Genomic DNA, 21,216 nt, shown 5'->3' on the forward strand with positions numbered 1-21,216 from the left:
CCATTCCTGCTCATCCCCTCTGTCCCCGGAGGTTGCTCCTCATCTTTCCTCCATCCCGGGCAGACCTGCAGCCCTACGAACCCACGCGCCAGGCAATGTCAGAAACCCCAGCGGATGCCAAGGCGTCAGGGCTGACTGGAGAAGCAGGTTGATCCAGCAGCATCGTTCCCAGCGACCTGGGACCCTCAGACCAAAAGCCCACCCCGCTCTCCTGCCAGCCTACGTTTAGATGGACGTGTGATGCCACAAACCCTCTCTTCAGAGGTGACGCAGAGCTTAAGTATCTTTTCCTCTCTTTTCAGTCGTGAAAGGATTAGTGTCGAACAAGGAAGAGGCTGTCAGCTGGCCCCGATCATCCCGGGGGGGCAGGTGGTGCTGCCGCTGGTCCAGCAGCATCTCTCCAAGACAGGCTGCCACACCAGCCCAGCTTTTATTTTTTTCTCTTTTGAGAAAAAGAATGAGTTTAAAACACTGACCACTTTTTACATCTTGTGACAAGCAGCTTCTCAACAAAAGGCAGGATGACATTAAAGGAATATTTAAAAGAGTGAACATTGTAATTTCAAAGACACGAAAACCAAAACAAAAAACACAAACACAGCCATTTCCCCCCCAGAGCACTCTCACTTTCAAGCTCAATAGCCTTGAAAATTGAAGCAATCAAACTGTTAAATGCATCGATCTGTTAAATCAACTCCTACTGTACTCAGCTAAATTTAGCCTTTCATCCCCTCTCCTTCACTCCCCACACTGCAGATCCCACGGCTTTCCGCAGCCGGGTCAACCGGCCTCTGCCTTCCCATGACTCCATGGACTGGTCCCTAAGCAAGCAGGGATGGAGGTGACCAGCATCTAGGGACAGGTTCAGCTTCTCCATCTTCCCTCGGCCAACAGCTATTCACCATACTCAAGTCTATGCTAGAGGTGTACACGCCGAGCAGCCTGGACACGGCTTTTTGCCGTGGGTGATCGTCACCAACCAACCAGGAACGCCTTGCAGCTCTGCGTGTACTTCACTGGGCACCACCACCTTGCTGGAAAGCGGCCTGAGCCTCGCCAAGTGCAAGCCATTACTTACATTTATACTTGCCAACAGCATCCTCCTGCTCCTCTCTTCATCTTCGTCACGGTCATTGAGAAGCGGCCCGACGCAATCGCCGTGACAGCAGGACGATGTTTCCGATGAGCCTTGTTCCCACGGCCCATGAGTGACTGGTTCCCCACACCCAGACCGACGGATTTCAGCAGGGACTTGTTGAGGGGATTAGAAATTGGGCAAACTGGCTTAAAACCCTAAAACATCACTGAGCAACTATGGGACCTTGGGGACACCACTCGCTTCCATCTGCCCTTGTTTCCTTCTCACCATTTTTGCTCTTCAGCATCGTCATTACCCAAGGCAGTGTCTCATTTTAGTGCCTGGCTATGTCCCTCCCTCAAGATTTGCTGGAAAGGCTGAAGGTAGTCCAAAACCAGCAAATAAGGACAGACTTTTGGAAACAACATTATCTCAAATTTTTAGACAGAAAACCTGCAAAGCGAGCGCTGTGGCCGTTGGGCATCCCGGCGTCTCGAGGGAGATGAGCGGGAAGCTCTCTGCTTTGGGTCTGTGCTCAGAGCACCACGCCGGGCGTGCGTCACCCAGGGCACAACTAGAAATGAGGGAAGGAGCAGCCAGAGCTGTCCGAGGAGAGAAAGTCACAGGTCATTTCATAGCAGAGCAGGAAGGAAAACCAACAGGAGCTGAATTACAGAATACAAACAGGAAGAAAAGTTTCAAGTCCATCTCTGATTTAAGTCTCATTGAAGACAACAGCAAAGTGCTTCAAAAAGAGGTGATGACACAGTCTTCATTCTGTGCATCTTTTTCCCCTCCTGACTTTTCAGAACCAGATCAAAAGGACATGGAAACCAGCCCACCAGCCCCAGTGAACCCCCCAAACAGCGAACCACTCTTTTCGGACGCAGAGTCTAAGGGGAGGTAAGTGGGTTTGAAAAGCTTCGCTAACAGACTAACACAGGTTTTCGTCAACATTGATTTATTTTTAAATATACTACGCGCGAGAGACTGGAATAAAAAATAAATCAAAAAAAACCCAAAAAATAGAGAAAGAGAGGAGGAAGAATTGAAAGTCGTGTACAGAAACAATCTGTACTGGACCAAATCAAAGGGGAAACAACCCCCTTCAGGTATCACAGAGCTGAAGGACAGAGCTATTTACACACTGTAAAAAAAGACAAGTCTACAAAAGTGTGTAATAACGAGATACAAATGTATAATATAGTGGCACAATATGTTATCAAAGTAAAAACAGTACCTCCAGGAAAGAGACAGTCCAAGGGTTGGGGTGGGTTGGTTTTTTGTTTTTTTCCTTACATTTTAAAAGGCAGCCTGTGGCAGAAGTGTGTATTTCCTTTTGAACATTTGTCATGTGTTAACTCATGGCTGGTTGTGAGGGCGAGAAGTGGCGTGAACACACACGAGTGAACTACTAGAAATCATATACAAAACAAACAGCTCCAAAGAGAACAGAATAAAATACAATTGAAGGCAATTAGTGTTTAAGATACACAACAGGGGTCACAAGAGTTACAGGGGAACAGGACATGGAAAATGCTTTTTTTTTCTCTTGTTTGGAACTGTTAGGAGGTGTTAAATTGCACTGTTAATAGCCCTAAACCTTGTTTTTTCACTATTGTCACAAGTCACAGTTAGTTCCCAGTCGTGCTGCATTAGTTGGGAAGGTCACAGGACTTTGGAAAGGAAGCCCGGAGTCCTGCTGTCAGCGTGTTGTGGCAGTTTCCTCGGGAGATGCACCCAAGGGAAGCGTCTGCAGTCTTCACAGATCCTTGTTTGATGCTGGATGGAACCACACTGGCACCAAGGTAGTGACGGTTTTAACCCCAGAATACTGGTATCTGAGCTCTTCACGGGGAGTCAGCACTGGCACGGAAAGGGAGGCACCACAGCCCCTCAAAGCACAGGTCTCTACGGGAGGGCAGAAGCCAAGTCCCATCTCCACTCACAGAACAAAAAGCTGGAAATTCAGCCAGAGAAACAGCAGTTCTCGCTCATCTGCGATGTGCAAGCTCAGCTGAAACAACTGCAGGAGGCACAGTGGTATCTCTGAGCCCATGCCGAGCTGCATCTGCCCCTGCTGCAATTCTCCTGTCTTTCAGGGAGCGATGCCTTGCTCAGCACCAGCCTGCTGCTCCCAGACCTGCTCTGCAGCTCCCCACCCCAAACGCCAGCCCGATTAATGTCAGACATCACGAGAGCGTGACAGCAACGTCCTCCTCCAGGCCTTCTCCAGTCCTTTATCGCTGCCGAGGGAGATTCACAGACAGGCTCCCGTGCCGCTACGTTAGCGGGTGCTGTCTGCAACATTTTGAACCCAAGCAATTCATTTGGGCTCAACAACACTGAGCAATTGCTGAAAAAACACAGAAACAAAGGGCAGCAGGTGGAATCATCGGAACAATTTGGGTAAACATCACTTGTAGCACTCTTTCATTAAACAAACCCTTACAGTAACCATTTTCCCCCCCTTCCCTCCCAAGCACTAAATCTGCTGCACTAATGCCACGTAAATGTCAGGCTCGAGCCAGGAATATGTGCTGCAACTCTCCCAAGAAACACAGCGGGTATATTGCTATTCAAACACTCATCCTGTGTACAGCGGGGCAGAGGGAGGGGACAAAAACGCAGCAGAAAGTCCTCCTGAGGAGGATGGCATCTCAGTGTCCATTAGTCTGGCTTAGTGTCATAACAGTCTGTCCAGAACAATAAAATATTAATAAAAAGGCATGGTGTGACATCAGCATTTAGACTTGTAGTCCACAAGGCAAGAACTCCACAGATAAGACGATTACGAGTATATGAAACACAGGGAATCCGAGTTAAGAGGGTGGAAAGCGCCTCTTGAACACAGCCCTGCCCTTGGGAGCTGGGGCATCCATTCCCAGTCTGTGTCTTTTGCACAGCCCTAACCTGAACGCTCCGGTCTTTTGTCAGTCCACACACGCTGTCACTCTACACAGTTGGCTTTGGCCCATTGCAATTTTAAATTTTTTTTATTTTTTTTTATTTTTTCAACCTGGCTTCTGCTACCTCTGAACAATGTCGCTGATTTCTTTCACCGAGCTGAGAAGTTTGCTAAAGTCCTGGGTGGCTGCAGGACCACTGCCAGCTGTGGCTGGGCAGATCTGAAGCTCCCGTAGGTTATTCTCCAGCTTATTGATGGCCTCTCGAAAGGCAAATTTGTTCCTCATCTGCTGAATGGAGTCCACGTAGCTCACGCAGAAGGTGTAGAGGTTCTTGCCAGCCTCCAAGACAGCGCTGTGGCTTGCCATTTGTTCAGAATTCTTGCTGATGGCGATCCGCAGAGCCTCAGTGCTTTCCAGCACCACCCCTTTAGTGATGGTGCCGCTGGCAATCCTCTCCGGGGGCTGTCGGGTCTTCCGCAGCGAGACTCTGGTGGATATGAGAGGGATGAAGGCTGTAGATGATGGCTGGTCCCCGCCCGGGGCAGAGGGTACAGATGAGGAAGAGGCAGCCGGGGTTGCTGTGCTCATCAGCAGCTTCGTAGAGGACTGTGGCTTTGGTACAGAGGGGATCCCCAGCTTTTTCACACCTTCCCCTGACTGGTTTGGCTTGACAGCATCACTGCTCGCAGAATCTCCAACCTGAGTCAACTGTTTGGATTTCGGCCCAGACACCGCATCTGCTGCTGCCTCATGGCTGGGACTGTGAGAAACCTTCCCAGGCTTGCCAACGGAGGACGAGGAGAGCGGAAGCGGAGGGGCCGGCTTCAGCTTCGATAACTTCCCTTTGTCCTTCCCGGCCGACTCTGAGGTCTGCTTGAGCCTCCTCAGTCGTGGCTCCTCAGAGGAAGCCTTGCTGGCCCCCACAAAGCCAGCAGGGTTGGGTTTGGCAGCAGAACCTTGGTCCATCGTCACAGTGGTACCTAAGGCACTGGATTTGACTCCATCGTCCTTGTGGAGCACGCTGGAGGAAGGAGGGGCTGCAGGTTGCCTACGGCCAAGTTTTGGCGTCAGAGTGGGAGGGCTTGAGCCAGGGCTCGACTCTGCATCTTTGAACACATCATCAGTGGTCTCTTCATTTTTCTTGAGCAGCCGTGGAGGAGGGGTCACTGTTCCCCTGACAGCAATGTCAGCCTTGGCCTCGTTTGCCCGCTTCCGAGGCAGCGCTGGCTTTTCACTTTTGTGTCCCCCAAAAGTGGAGGAATCAAACTGGCGTCCTGTGGACTGCAAATCCCGAGGCAGAGTCACAGACTTCCACTCTGTGTCCTTTGCTCCGTGGGGCACACAGGAGGCTGAGCAGGACCTTAGGAAACGCTTGCTGGAGTTGGAACTACTCTCCTCTTCACCAGCCACCCCTCGACTGCTGCTCATCGTGCTGGACTTCTTCCGTAAGTGGGGAGATAAGAATCCAGAGTTCCCAGCGACAACCCCATTGGTGACACCAGCCCCATTGCTTGGGCTCTGAAACTTGGAGGGGTCAGCTGCGTCTGTGGGGGGTGCAACGAAAGCTCCATTGCCAGCATCCCTGGACTCCTCCTCCCCACCCGCCCTGCGGTCCGAGTGGCCGTCCATCTCTCTGAAGGAACTGCTCCGTTTCGGAGGGGTAGGGGCGGTCTTCTTCTTCTTCTTGATAAGGGCACTGAAGAGGTTGTGCTTTTTGTCTTTCGGAAGGAGCCTCTCATCTTCATTCAAACCGCTCTCCAAGGCCACCCTCTCCTTCCGTGGGAGCAAGGGAGAAATAGCAGGTTCGTGATCCAGAGGGTCTGCAAGGGAAAGAAAAGAGTCTATTGAGCATTGCTTCAACAGTCAGAATAATTGGGTTTCTTCCAGCATCAAACCGCTGCAGCTCCTCTAAAGGTGAAGGTTCTGTAAAGAGAGCCAATGTCAGACCAGGAGCAAAGCAAGTACAGCCGCACTGAACGCGGCCCCTAATCCTGCAAACATCCATTTATGAGGTGGCCTCTACAGGACTCAGCTGCCAAAGTGCTTTCCCTGTAGGCTTCTGATTTAAACAGCGACATACAAGCACAAAATGATTGCGTTCACATCCCCGCCCTCACATCTGGAGACTTGTCTGAACTTCACACTGCAAAGAGGATAAATATTAAGAGGCCTTTGATTTAGTCCCTGTGCTGTGACCCTCTGAATTAATAAGGCATCTCCGTAACCCACCCCCATCCCCAGTCTCCTTGTTCATTTAGATTCTGACACTCCTAACCTCCTTCCCTCATGTCGTCCTTTGTGAGGAATGGAAATAACTTTTTCACAAGCAGAAATCAAGAGGCCTTTTGACAGCTGAACGCTTCAGGTCGTACCACCGTGAAGATGGCCAGCTTCGTACAGTAACGGAGGAAAGCGGCAGTAACAGTCTCCTTCAGCAGCACTGCTCCAGAAGAAAATGATGGGGTGACCCTTTCTCCACTTACAAGAGGTATTTAAAAATGAATAGTAGTTTATAAGAAATTTATAGGGAGTCCTGAAGGTCTCTGTATTTGACTGACAGAGGGTCTCACTCCCAGGCCAGGCACTCAGATGGAGTTCTTATTCAAAGCAGGAATGCCTTCAGGGCAGCACACACATTTACAGCTCAAGCAGGCAGTAAGCAGAGAGACAAGCAGAGTCTTCAGGGAAAAGGAGAATGCTTCTTAGTCACATATTGGTGATCATTATGCTACGGGTAGGATTTTGGTTGAGGAGAGAGAATTTTAAGAAAAATAGCTGCGTACTTTGAGAAGACAGCACGCGTCCACAGGACCACATGCAGTCAAACCATTCCCATACGACAGCCGATGGGGACCTGGACAACCAGAAGAGCTCTCACAGCACATCAGGAGGCCATGGCCTCGCTGTGTCTAGACACAATGGGGCTGCAGAGCTCCAGAGAAAACTAGCAGTTTGCACTGAGCATCGCCTTCCAGCCGCTGGACTTGCTATGGAAACACTGGAGACTGAAGGGGAAACTGCAATAAAACTTTAATGTGAAATATTTTCTTTCACAATAAAGAGTGAAATGATTCCCAGCATAATGTTAAAATCATATTATTCCTGCTGCACTTGAATCTCTCAAAGCCCTTAAGTATTTAAATGAAGTTATTTCACTTCAAAGCTTGTAATACTAGGCAATTATATTTCCTATACACGATAAATGACCTTCCTTTTCCAAGTCTCTGATACTTCCTTTTCCCAACGTTTTACATCCCCTCTTTTTTCCCCCTCTCCTTCGTCTAGATGTATGTACATCTGCTACTGAAACATACTGCCAGGTGAATTTGACATTACACAAAAAAGGTCAATCACATGAACTGTCAGAGAAGGCACCCTCAACAGGGGCCAGAAAAAAACACTATATTTTGTTTTACCTTAATATTTTTCAAATGAACTAGATACAAATCCACTGTATACATTCAGCAGTTTACCACTGCTTTTATTACCTCAGAATGGAAGCTAAGTTCTTGAAGAAAATGATCGAAAGAGTTTAATTTCATGGAAGATTTTGCAAACACCTCTTTGTCCCTTGCTGAAATTATATTTGGTACCTGTCAAGAGTAATACTTTTCAGTGCTGCAAGCACAAACCTGCTGGGATGGAACAGTGAAGAAACCTCCCTTACGGTGCTCGCTAAACCCAAGCAATCGTCCTGCTTTAAATTATGCAGTGTGGTAGTGTAATGTGGCTTGAATACAGCAGATTACCCAGCACTCGGATGCAGTGCGAGATTCCACTGATAGCTCCTACCAGGGAACGGGAAGAGGATACGATCAGAGAGCTCTGTGCTCGGGCTCTGGTCTGTAAGGAGCTGCAGGCAAGAGCCATTACGTTAAAAGAACTCCTAGGGCTTCTCTAAGCAACAGCAGGTATAGTGCCAAATCCCTCAGCCAGTTAAGGATTCACACTACCAGCTGCTGTCTGTATCTGGTCCCAAGATTAACAACCTACCTCTGCAAAAAATAATCAAAGGAGTTCTGAACCCAGGAAAGCAAACTCAGCAGCCTGTCACGCAGAAACACAATACTGGCACAGAAAGATGGCACCTGTTATTAGATATAGCTTTTCCTGAAGAGCTGGACATGTATTTTGTTTTCATCAGTATTTCCTGAAGGAATAATGACTTTAATTAAAACCTACCACATTCCCCCTGGCCTCGAGCATGTGTAGTCTCCAAGCTCTCGTTGGCATCTTTGCTTTCAGCAGCTCTCCTCGATGTTCGTGTTTTGGTTGGCAGCTCTGGGGCCTGCAGGAAATTGCTCACCACACTCCTCATGCCCTTCTTTCCCAATTCCTTCTCCACCTCTGCAAAGCACAGAAGAAAATCACTACAATCAACAGAAGATAAAAACTATTGTGCTGTTCACAGTTAATAGTGCAAAAGAAAAGCAAACAACACAAAGCAGAGGTTCCTTGAGATTGTTCAGCTGTTTGGGCCTTTAAAAACAGATGCATGCCCATACACAGAAAAAAGCCCACATGCAAACCCATCTCTGCTTTCGATGTCATTTACACCAGGCAGTATAACACAGGACTGAGTTGCACTGCAAAGCAGCCTACAAAAAACATGCAGAGTTAAGGATGCAGTTAGTCTTCCTCCCATCCCCAGAACTGCCACTCCAAGAGGGACCCAGACGTACCATCCGATATGCTGGATTCCTGAAACATCGTTTCAAAGGCCTGATGGATCTCAGCAAAGGAGGGTCTATCGGAAGGGCTCCACTGCCAGCCTGAAAAAACAACACCACTCAACACTTCCTGCCAGCACTGGACATTGAGTACACTACACCAGGAGGAGTCAGCTATTGCAGTTCCTTTTTTATAAAATGGGTGAGATAAAATAATGACACGGAAAACTCATTTGAAGGGTGCTGGGTATCTGCAACCACCACTGAGCCAAGGTAATACTGGAAAAAATCTATCACACTAAGTCACACACCATAAGGCTACAGTGGAAGAGTAACAGTCAGTCCCTTAAGAAGCCTAATAAAGCTCCTGCTTCATCCTTAAAGCACAGGTTTTTCTTTAAATTGTCAGGAAAAAGGAGACAAAGAAATCATTGAGCTGAACAACAAATGTCTCCCCAGACCTGTGTGCTCCCAGCAGAGAAAAATGTCTGGTTTCCTAGCATGTTCCTCCTCTGGGGAAAGCAGTTCTAACCACACACTTCTACACAGCACTGCACCTTCACTGGAACTGGCAGGGGGTTTCTTGTGCCTTCCTGCATGTGGCCAGATCCTGGCACTTTTACTGCAACTCTGCAGAGCTAAAAAGCAGGATTTGCAGGGCTGAGGAACACTTACATGCTCTCATGAGCTCATAAACTTTCTCAGGACAGCCTTCGGGGCGCTCCATACGGTAGTCTTTCTCCAACAGCTCATAGACTTGAGACAGGTCAATCCCAGGGTAAGGGGACATCCCGTAGGTCGCGATTTCCCACAGCAGAACGCCAAAGGCTGCAGTGGAGAAAGAAGAAAAAAAAAAAAAAAAGAAAAACAATCAATAAGCTTTGTTTTCATCTTAAATTTGAGAGAATGTTTAGTGGGAGTAGTCACTAAACAGTGCTGCACACTTAAACCAGCTCTGGGTGGCTCAGATCCCATGCTCAGCAGCAGCTTAAACGTTAAAGAAGCGTAACAAGACTCTTCGTCAGCACAGACAAGTCTCCTGCGATATGACAGGGTAGAATTAGACTAATTTTCAATGTATCAGTTGTCTCAAACCTGGACGCCTTAAGATCCTTCAAGTCCTATTAAAGGCACAATTAAGAGACTTCACAGTGGATTAGCTGAAACCATTTCACCGCTGCACTGCAGTCTCTCCCTCAATTTGACAGCTCCTCTCATCTGCAACCTCTCCCTAGAGGACTGGCACACTTTAATAGCTCAGTGTTTTTGGGGTGCCCTTGTTTGGCTGCAGTGTGGTCTAGAGGGGAAACCTGGGAGGCAGCAGTGAGGGGAAAGTCTCAGCACTTGGTACCAACACGGCAGGGTGAGGGCGAGACAATTTGGTCACGGAGAAAGCCAAACAGAGCACAAAAAGGGTCTTGAAACAGGCAAGGCATTCAAGTTGCAGAAGTCAGCGGGGATGCAGGTCAGCGCCAGGGTCAGGCAGCCAACCCGGGAGTCGGGCACACAGAATAGACTCAACACCAGTTCAACAACCTGCATGTAATTAGTTCAGTCACCCTATTCTGTTCCTAACCTGAAGAGAAAGCGATTACAATTCTGCATAAGTAGGGAAATCACATCACATTACATGGTAACACCACCAAGGGCAATTTACATTAGACATTTCTGTGCACAATTTTCTTTGATTGCTGTCTTGAGGCAGCGAGGTGGAAGTGTCTAAACTCTGGCATGCCCAGCAGCAGCCATGGCCTCCGGGGACGGTTGCTTGCTCTAATCAGACCGCGAAGTCCACTGCCCCAACTCTCACTATGCGACATTATGCTAACCCTAAGTAAAGATACCCAATACTCCTTTTGGATCTTTCCTCCTCAAGTACTTTACTATTTAAACGCAACAGGAATGAGACTGTGGCAGACACCCAGCAGCAGCCAACAGCACCCACGTGCAAGTCCAAAGCAGAAGCAAGCCCTTTGTCCGCAATCACATACTCTTTGGGAGGTTGTTTTAGGTTTTCCTTCCCTGTCTATAAAGCATTTTGCAGCAGCCATCTACTTAAAAGTTTCTTCAAAATAAAGCCTCTCTCCACACAGTTTTCTCCAAATTCCAGAAAACTTCACTGCTGCTTCACTACTCTCTGTTGGTTTTATATAGAAGATGCTCAGGATAACATTTTCCAAGTGCCTTTGGGACTACATCCCACAAGCTTCTATCTCATGTCACCGGGCCCTTTTGAGAATTTGACCAACAGCTATGGCAGAGATATAAAACCCAAAGAAAGGCTGATAAAAAGTACAATGAGATTTTCTGTGGTCAGATTTGACAGAATGCAGCTCCATTTAGCTAAGTCTTCTCTTATCACTAGCACCTCAGGGCTCTTCAATAACCATTTCTCATCAAATTTTTCCTCTGTTTCTCCTCATCTCATTCCAAAGATTATTCTTTTAAAATGCAGAAAGACGAGCTTAGAGCTATCACTAGACAGATACACACTTTTTTTTTTTTTTTTTAAACATAAAATGAACCAGATTCTCACTTTCCTCCTTGAAGTAGTTTGAAAGTTCCTGGCTGCATAACAATATATTGCTTCACAGTTCTGCGCCAGAACTCTATCAAGGCAGTAGTATCGGTACCCTCCAGCCCCATTTCATACATTTCTATAAACACTACAGAATCCTTTATTTCATACTTGCCAACAATTCAAACATATAAAGTCAGGTCGGCACCCTCAGTGCTCCACTCAAAGACTGACTTAGCAGAGATTAGTTCCTGCCCTCCGACAAGCTCATCGAACAATACGGCTCAAACCAGGGAATGGTGCTCCCTCCTGAAATGTTTCACAATGTCCTCATTCCACAGCCTTGGAAAAGACGACTATATAATCTGCATTAATTCAAACATGCAAATTCTTACCCCAGACGTCAGATTTAATGGAGAACTTGTTGTAGGCCAGACTTTCTGGCGCAGTCCACTTGATGGGGAATTTTGCTCCGGCGTGGGCAGTGTACGTGTCGCCCGTCATCAGCCTGCTCAGGCCAAAGTCTGCCACCTTCACCAAGTGGTTCTCCCCTACAAGGCAGTTCCTGGCAGCAAGGTCCCTAAAAACAAGAACAAAAACAGGCAATGAGGAGTCTTTACCATCTCACTGTTATCAATAGCAAGAAAACCTGCTGTTCCCAAAGAAACCTGGGCCCGCACGTGATTATTTTGATCAGCCTTACACAGAAATGATGTAGTTATGCACATACATGTAAGAGGGAAAGTTATTTTCCATTCCAGCTCTGTAAGACTGTCATCCAAACTTTTTTTTTTTTTTTAAATTTGAAGTGAAAGCTTGAAGAAGCCCCCTCACTTTCAATAAAAGCTGCCACCCTCAGGATAAAAATAATGTAAAGAAATGTCAGTGCTGAAGTTATCAATAGCTGAGGACGAGTGCTGAATAAACGAAGTCGCAATGCCTCACTTCTTGCCCACTCCTCTAGCACTTTGGTCACCCCAGCCAACACCAGTCACTCTCCAGAACTCCTTTTCCAGTCCTTGCTCAAGCACCAGGTTTAACTCCCAGCTACGCTCTTCTTCCTCCCCACATTTTTACAACGAAACTTTTCCATACCACGTTTTGGCCTTTTCGAACCTGTTGTAGCCTCTGCTGCCAGTACTTTTAAAGCACTGGGCAACAAGAAAATTAAGCTTTTCCTCGCATTTTTTCACCTGCCTCCACCCTGACAGGCGAGAGATGTGCAAGTTGCCTTTGCCACTTCCCTGGCTCGTACATGCTATCAGCACCCTCGTAAATGCTTCACAAGTATAAAAATGTAAAGCACAGAAGTACATTTCTCCTAATATTAGGTTTCATTAAAAACACTTTTCTAGATTAAGTCACATTGAACTAAAAATTGATTCTACCAGAAAGCTCTAGTGAGATCTTTAGATATGAGGCAGACACTGTTGTTTCTTTTGCTTGTTCTCCTCAATCAGAATAATTTTTTTTAAAAGTATGTCGTACTAGATGCCCATTAAATTTTCACAGTGATTTTGACTATACCTTCTTACCAATGCCGATTACTACAATGTGTGTCTAAATAAAAGCTCTCCTTCATAATCAAATTCCTCCTCCTTCCCGATTCATTAAATGAGGTCACAGCCGAACATTTGAATCCATGGATGTGAATTGTGACAACACTCTTAAAATAATTGGGTAGGTGGGTATGGGGGTGGCTGATAAGGAAAAACGCTACTATTTATTTTAGATAAATGGGTCATCAGAAATGAGAGGAAATGAAACAAACAGGAGAGCAGACAAATGGGATTCACACAAAGGAGTTTTTTTTAAAGTTCCTTCCTACAGGCTGAAGGGATGAAATACTTTCAATAGAGAAAATCAAAGGCTGGAAATTTTAATTTGCAGCATCACCATTCACTTTATTGACTGACAGAAGCATTTAAACAGCAAACGTAACACATGACTTACAGGAGCACTTAGAACTTTACACATGATCTTCATATTTGTCTCTATGAAAAAACATGTGCTAATTTCGTATTGCAGTTAATTGGGCAGGAAAGGTCACGCCATGGCACAGAGAACATCTTGTATAAAACTCAGCAACTCTCAAACCTTCGCGCAGGATGTGTCATTATATTGCTAGGAGGCCACTTCTACAGATGAAGAATGCAAAGCTCTAGCCATAATTGCAGCACACTTAAAGGTCAGAGTCTCTCAGACTTTTACGACTGCAGAGATGCTTATTAAAGTGAATATGCAATTTGGACAATAGTGGGGAACAATCCCTGCAGAGAACAGGGGAAAAAGTGAAGCAAACAAGAACAAATACGGGATCAGAAGGCACTAAGAGGGTGGCTTTGCTGTGAGCTTCTGCAGCAGTTTCTAACGGCTCTTAGAATCAAGGAAGAGCAGCAGCTTATCTGGTCCATTAAGAGCCGGTCACTTTGGGAAGCATTTACATCTAAGGCCCTTGTCCAAAAATATAGAAGTCCTGGTATGTCTTTCATCTGCATCTGCTTCAAAGGTAGGAGAGAAACACTGACAGGCAAACAATTAAGAGACCATCCTATGGACAGGTTAACGCACTGTATCAGAATGTAACGCACTAGTGTCTTAAATACAGGACACAAACTGCATCTGAGTCAATGCCATGACAATCTGAACAGCAGGAAAATAAATCAAGAGGTGTTTTGTACTCGAGATTCAGGGGTGCTCAGTGTCCTTCCTACCTGTGAATGAAGTTTTTCTTCTCCAGGTACTCCATGGCTGAGGAGATCTGAGTTGCCATGTACAGCAGCACCACAGCGTTCACCTCCTGCCGGTTGCACTCGCGCAGATAATCCAGCAGATTCCCGTACGTCATGAACTCCGTAATGATGTAGAAAGGAGGTTCCCGCGTGCACACCCCTAGGGACCAAGATAAAGTTTACAGCGGGTGTTTGAGAATATCAGTGAATCTTCAGGTTTTGTCCTCTAGGGCAGTTGATGCCTCTAGAAGGTAGAAATGTGGAGCTCACAGAAAGAATGAGTTCTGCTTGGAACTGGTTAATAGAGGGTTTTAATTTCCTGCTTCACGCTCTGGCAACTTAAACATTAGGGAGACGAGATCATTAAAAATCATGTATTACTGGTACAAATTGTGAATTTTGCCAGACAATAAGTGTCTGTATTTAAAGCCTTGGTATGGTAAGCAGCTTATCTGCTCCTTAACATCCATATCACTGCACAAGGGTTTAGTTCAAATCCCTCTGCTTGGTATTTATCACTTACCTAATAATTGCACCAAGTTCGGATGCTTGATCTCCTTCATTACTGCGGCTTCTTTTAAGAATTCTTCCACCTCCATGGTATCCTCCTGCAGAACAATGGTAAAGCTTTGGCAAGGACAGCACGCACAAAGGAGGAACAGATTTTTGTATGCGGACACAAAAAGAACTGCAAACTGACAACATAAGCCACAGTTCTTTCATGATAATTTTTCCCTGTAGCCACATCACAATGCCAGGGAGTTAGGAATGCTGGGTTTTTTGTAGGATTTAAAAATACATATATTTTGATCATTCTTATTCTAACGGAGCTTTTAGGGGCAAGAAAATCCATATCCCTTTCACGAAGGGCCTCTCACAGGACCACGCAGGAGCTGAAAAGGAAAAATCTGCTTGTTCCTAACAGAAAAAAAACAGACAACATGAAATAAGAAATACAGAAAAGAAAAGAAACTAGAATGAACATAAAAGGAAGGATATGCCACAATCAAATGCTTGAGAAGCTGCTGAAATGTGGGCCCTCAGTTTCACTGAGTAGGAGCAAGAAATCCCCCCTTTCAGACAGGGAGGCATGACCGACGGTGGCCACTCCGTAATCAAAAGCCTGAGGTGTCACCGATTTCATTTCTGGCATTTAGAGCCTGACCCATGACGTAACCGTTCTGGGCAGATGTGTCACTACCTATTTCTTGAACGCCGTGAAGTTGCTTGGCACAACACAAAACCGAGGAAGATGCAATCTTGCTCAGAAGACATATTTTCTGAAGCAAATATGCCCCAAATGGCTGGAAGGTCATTTCAAAGCGGTGCAAAAATACAGATCTATTCCTAAAGCAATGTTTCTTTCTATATCCATTTTTTTTTCCATTGGTGGATTAAAGTTGACAGGCTACACAGACGAAGTGTTTTAAGGAAGGATTGGAAAAGATTTACTGCTACTGGTGAGAATGATAACAGTGGGTTGCCGCTGCAAGATCCAGCCAGCTCTCTGCTTTGCAGCTAGGAACGAGAACCTTTTTCAAACGGTTTCATTCAATCATTTACTATTCATTGCCAATTAGCTTGATTGGCAGCTGTGATTTGCTGAACACACTCTGTCAAAACTAATAGCCCAAAGGTCCTTGTGAGCAGAACCTTAAACTGTTTTCCTTGGCAAAGGAAACTGGGTTAATAATCCAGGTTGCAAAATTACCCTAAACACACGTTTATCTTACGCATGCTGTACAAACTCAGAAAGGTTGCTCCTCTGCATGGCTGTTCCACTGTTTTAAATCTCTTCTTGCCTCTCAGTGGCCAAATTAATAGGAAGGACACATGAAGAGAACTACTGTAACAATGATTTCTCTGAAACGCTGATCTCATGCAAAGGGCCAAGCTTAACCAGCTTCCACTTTCCACTGTACAAAACCACAGAAGAAATAAAACAGTTCTGGCTATACAATATTTTCCCAGCAGAGCACAGGGCCATGCCATGGCGTTAAGGGACATCAGGGTTGCACATTGCCTAATTTAAAACACAAGCTTTTCTGCTGGGGTAAAAATGGGGGCGGGGGGGGGAAGAGGCAGTCCCAATGCATGCAAACTTGAGGTGTGCAGTAAGAAATGCGCTGAGCTGACCAGCTCACAACAGTTCAGCCATTAAAGGGCCCTCAGGGGGAACAAGCTTTGGCCACAGTCACAGCAGGCTGCGTCGGGTCCAACGACACGCAGGTCACCCAGCCCCACTCCCAGTTACCGCAGCCGCTGCCTACCTCACGTCCCTCTCCACCAACATCAGCTGTAAAAACACAAATTCAGAGCATGTCGTGTTAGGATAACAGACACTTATAAATACTGATGTGTCCCAGGCAACTCACTGAGCTTCTAATGAAATATTTTAATGGGAAACATCTAAGCACCAAAACATTGTCTAGCACTTCCCATTTAAATGCAACTGAGGAACAGCGTGTGCTGCTTTGACTGCCTTCTTGCGTGATCTAGAGTTCTGTGCCAGCTACGAGCTACGTTTAGACACTTGATAGAAAACCGAACAACAAATGGATGATCCGAAGCATTGCTATTCAAAAAGAAGTTGGAATGATTTTTTTTTCTCTTTTAGTTTTCCCTCCCCTTTATCTTTCTTATAGAAATAGCTGGAGTAGATGGGGAAGGAACAAGAACCACCGCATAAAGTTTTGAAAAATATTTTCTCAGAGGAAAATAAAGTGAGTCATTTGAATGCTTCTGCAGAAGCTGCGGAGGGCTTGTTTTCCCCAGTAGAACTAGGATATAAATGTGATTTAAAAATGTTTCCCAAAACTTTGAAGAAAGCTATAATCCCACCTGTCAGGCAGTGGACTGATGGATTTAAGGAAGGTGGATTATAAATTTGCTTTTAAAGATGGTTTTAGTGTTCATAATTGCAGGTTGAAGTGTTTCTCAACTCTCTTCTTGGTTATTCTTGCATTCCCCAGTGGAATATGCTGCTTCATACTACGTTATGAACCACTTTCAGTCATTTTCCATTAAATATTTATTTGATATATTTGAAACAACCATAGTCTGTATTGAGGTTTTTCTTTATGCACAAACAAATTTTATGGGATAACACACCATTTGCCTCTGTTGATGGGTTTTAGAGAGAAGAGAATGAAAGTAACAGCTACAGTTTGGAGCAGAATGAGAAATCTGAAGAGGCTGGGTATCCTCACAGTGCAACCAGAAGCAGGAAAGGCGATGTTACAGCAGTCAGTGTTCCTGGAAACAACCAGCCTCTCCTGTTCACGATAAACAGGCATTCTGTTCAACCTGGTCGCATCCCAGCTCCACCCGCACTGCGATGCTGCCCAGTAAGCCCTGTGGTCCCCAGCGCGCTGGACGGAGCAGGGATAACACTAGGTGTCACCCGCTCCCTGTGCAAGCAGGCACTTGGACTCTCCTCCGCTGGGGAGCAGCAACAGGAATCTCCAGAGTACAAAAAAAGCCAAAATGAAAATACTTTCTGCAACCATAGCAACCCAGAAATACTGAGGCAGCCGCTGCTCGGAGCCTAAGGAAGAAATATTTTCCCCAAATCAAGGAAATGTTCCTCCCCTGACACTAAGGCATCTACACAGTTCTCTCCACTTCAAAATTTCCATTGCAAAAAATCAAAAGAGAAACAAACAAAAAACCCTGTTCTGTTTGTTTCTGCAAGACCAAACCAAATCCCTTTCAAGGAGAGAGAACATGGTGTCAAGTTAGCATAAACTTCTATTAAGCAATCAAATGCAATGTGTGCGGATGGTGCCAGAAGACCTCAAGGCATTTTTATAAACATAAATGAATTAAGCAATGACCTTATGAACTCACAGAGCATTATTTGCATTTCAAGAGATGAGGAAACCAAGACACAGAAATCAGGGAGCAGAGCCAGAAACAGAACCGATTATCCAGTTCCTCATTAAAGCCACTTACAAATTTTAACATATTTTAGCTTGGATACACTTTTTCCTTCTCTTGTATCTTTTGATAAGAAGCAGCTGTGAGCAATTGCTTAAGACTTCCAGGTACACAGGGAGCTTGTATGTTGGGAAAGATGCCACAAAACACGTAAAGCACCCCCGAAGCACAGCCTTTGAATTGTATGTTGCCTGACTCACAGTCCACAATTTTCATCAATACACTGGTTTGTGTTAGCGTGTTCATCCACTAACAGCTCACCTTTGCCACACCCTGAATGTGAGACATCACAGCACTATTAACTTTTCTAACGTTTCATCTGTTCTAAAGGAAAAATTACACTGTTATCATCCTCCTTTGTTTAGTTACAAGCGTTTCAGGTACCGCATAAAGCCGTAATAGGATCAAGCCCTGTCAAAAAATACTCTACTGCAAGCCTACAGCACAGAAAGGAAGGGCTGTCACCAACCCAAACTGTCAATAACTATGGCTGAGGGCAGGCAGCCTGCCTGAACTCAGTTCCTGCTGAAAGATGAACAGGAATGCGCAGACTTGAGTCCTACCTTTAGAGTCTTCACAGCCACTGTAAGGTTGTACTTCTTCCAGACTCCTTCATACACCTCTCCATACTGCCCTCCACCAAGTTTGTGCTTCATGGTGATGTCAGTTCTTTCTATCTCCCATTTGTCGTAGTTCGGAGACACGCCGTAGATGGTGGGCTTATTGCGCTTGGGCGCCGGGTAGTGCAAAGTGGTGATGAGCCCATCTGCGACGGTTGAATGATGATGGACCAGCTCTGCTAAGGTGTTGAAGCGGCTCTCTGAGGAGACATACAGCTAGGGAACAAAGAGAAAGCTCATTCACATAACGCATGTGGCAGCATTCATACGTAGAAATGACATTATTATAAAATTGTGGAAGTGTTGCATTGCTTCTACTCACTCTGCAGTACTAGGAGCTCCACCAGCTCTGTAACTAGCTCAGAAGCTCAGACCTGAGAGCAATCAACACTTACATGGGAAATGCATGGATTCAGGAGAAAATACATGCGCTTCGCTGAAACAACATGGAAGGAATGGCTGCAAATAGCACTGGATTGGCATGTTGTTGCTTGAAATGTCTTTTTTTCAAAAGGCCAGTCAGTAGAGGTTACGGGATGCTTCCTGGAGAGTACGCAGTGGTCAATCTCAGTGTCTTGACTCCATTATTACTATTTGGATTATGACATTTTCACCTGCCTAAATTCTCCTTGAAGTGTCACTAGCAAACTAGTGGCTTCCCTCTTTTGGCCTAAGCTTCTGCATAACATTTTGCATGAACTTGGACGGCTGGTCTGCTCCGTTCTTGTGAGGGCAGCAATCAATAACACAGAAGTAAAATCATTACCACTGAAGGAGAACCTGCTGTCAGGCATGATAACCTGTAATTGTTACCTTTTCAACATATATACAGAAGATCCATTTTAAGCCTAAAAGCCTACTAAAGATAACGGACAAGTGACTCCCTACCACCAGAGCTTTGTATTTCCAGTTTTCACACTCAAGTCCAGTCTTCTGCTAGGCAAAGTGACAAACGCTAGAAATTTTTAAAAATTATGCTCATAATACCTGGAGGAGAGGGAGGAATCTTTGTCTTAAAGTGCAACAGCTTATGCTGGACGCAACAAACGGAAGGTCTGGCAAGGGACAACCTTACAGGAAGAGCAGCACCACGTTAGCCACCTAGATTTCTGTCTGGTTCACACACTGTGAAATGAGTGCGATGCACCGGTCCTGCTGTGCACATGACATGCAGACAGCTGGGACCAAACTTTCCAAATGCTACCCACTCGCTGAATAGGCGCTCAACAGTTTGTGCGTGTGCAGTGGCCATCCGTCTGGGATTTTGGGAGGCCAGGAAGTTGACAGGGTTGCCAGGCATCCAAAAATCCCAGACTTAAGGTCAAATTCTGCTTTTTCCACCTAGATAGAATTTTTGGATGGAAAAAGAAAACACACCCGTGAAGCTCCAGCAGTAAGCGAACATATCCAACCATAACCACAGATGTATTTGGCAGAGAAAAAAAAGTTTGCAAGGAGGGACAAAACCACCCTCAAACTTGAGCAGAGTCTTTGGGCTGGATACTGGCAATTCCTGAATGGGATGCTCTTCCCTCGCAGGCATCTGTTTAATATACAAACCCAAAATGAGAATGAGAGGCACTGGAGAAGACCAAATATTCTGAAGCATATGAGAGCACAGCCGCTACTGCAAAGGTGAGCGAAAAGAGCAGCCATACCATCCAAGGAAGTCAGAGTGACAGGTGGAAGTACCTCTTCCCCTCAGCATCCTGCTTGCACAAACTCCTGCTTAAGTTTCTGAGAATGAGCCGCAAACCTATGCACGTATGGTAACTGTCAGGGTCAGAATTGGCAAAAAAGGGCCAACCTATGCTGTAGAAACCTATCTTTTCAGTGCTGGGAAATCATAAGCCTTGGTTAAAACGGCCTGGGCTTGGGGGAGTAGGAGAAGACCCACAGCGACCAACCTGTCTGTAAGCCCCTTGAGCTAAAACCACGCTGGTGACAGCATGTACATTTTGGGATGTGCAAGGGGATTCAGAGGAGAGGGTTTTACACCCTTGACTCTCGTTTTGATTTTGCTACAGTCACTGATAAAAAACACTCCTATGGAAACTTTATCCCTAGAAAATAATGGCATCCTCCTGAGGAGAAGGTTCTCCACCCTCTACCAAAATGAGTCGAATATTCTTTTGGTAAAGTAACTGGACCAAATCTCATTTCAACACTATGATTAATACAAACAACCAACAAAACAAACCACCTTTCACGGTCAAAAAGGTGAAATCACCTTAAAAATGGACGTCCTGAGAACAGAAAAGTGACAACATAAGAGAGGCTTTTACAGCCGCATGGCTTGGATCCCCAAGTAGTAGCCAGTACAGCCACAATTTAAAACAAGCCATACCTGTTCAGTAATGATTTGTAGTACTAGCAGTGGCACGAGCAGCTCACACGTTATACTGAGGACTAAAATAGATAAATATGGATATAGGAAGTTCTGCTGAACTCCAGGATCACTTGGAAGTATTCAAGAAGTATGGAGAAGGAAGCTGCCCGTGCTTTCACAATAGCTTATATCTCCTGATCTCAAAACCTCAGGGAAATTAGAGATATCTGTACTTTGTGTGACAGTTTTTACAGATGGAGAAAGAAGCTAAATAAATGGCCAAAGGTTTCACAGCAAACCCACTAGCAGCATGGGGAACAGAACTCAGGACCACCCTGTCCAGGCCACAGGACAACACTCCATGGCTTAACACATGTGAAGTTTTCCATTTACACTAAAAAAATCCACCTGCTAAACGTGC

General features: G+C 45.6%; 1 protein-coding gene across 2 annotated transcripts in view; it reads right to left on the reverse strand.

The window, feature by feature from the left end:
- Positions 1 to 2,018: 2,018 nt before the first annotated feature.
- ABL1 (ABL proto-oncogene 1, non-receptor tyrosine kinase) overlaps positions 2,019 to 21,216 on the reverse strand; it is an 81,116-nt gene continuing 61,918 nt past the window's right edge. For both annotated transcript variants that reach the window (XM_086763617.1, XM_086763618.1), the window contains exons 4-11: positions 18,410 to 18,682; positions 14,431 to 14,515; positions 13,890 to 14,067; positions 11,571 to 11,755; positions 9,333 to 9,485; positions 8,670 to 8,759; positions 8,170 to 8,334; positions 2,019 to 5,807 (exon numbers count right to left, since the gene is read on the reverse strand). In XM_086763617.1, coding sequence (XP_086619743.1) covers positions 4,108 to 5,807; positions 8,170 to 8,334; positions 8,670 to 8,759; positions 9,333 to 9,485; positions 11,571 to 11,755; positions 13,890 to 14,067; positions 14,431 to 14,515; positions 18,410 to 18,682 — 2,829 coding nt within the window. In that variant the 3' untranslated portion in view covers positions 2,019 to 4,107. The remainder of the gene's footprint in view (positions 5,808 to 8,169; positions 8,335 to 8,669; positions 8,760 to 9,332; positions 9,486 to 11,570; positions 11,756 to 13,889; positions 14,068 to 14,430; positions 14,516 to 18,409; positions 18,683 to 21,216) is intronic.

Source organism: Chlamydotis macqueenii, chromosome 20 (genome assembly GCF_036417535.1).
Source record: "Chlamydotis macqueenii isolate bChlMac1 chromosome 20, bChlMac1.mat, whole genome shotgun sequence".
In the NCBI taxonomy this organism is placed as follows: Eukaryota; Metazoa; Chordata; class Aves; order Otidiformes; family Otididae; genus Chlamydotis; species Chlamydotis macqueenii.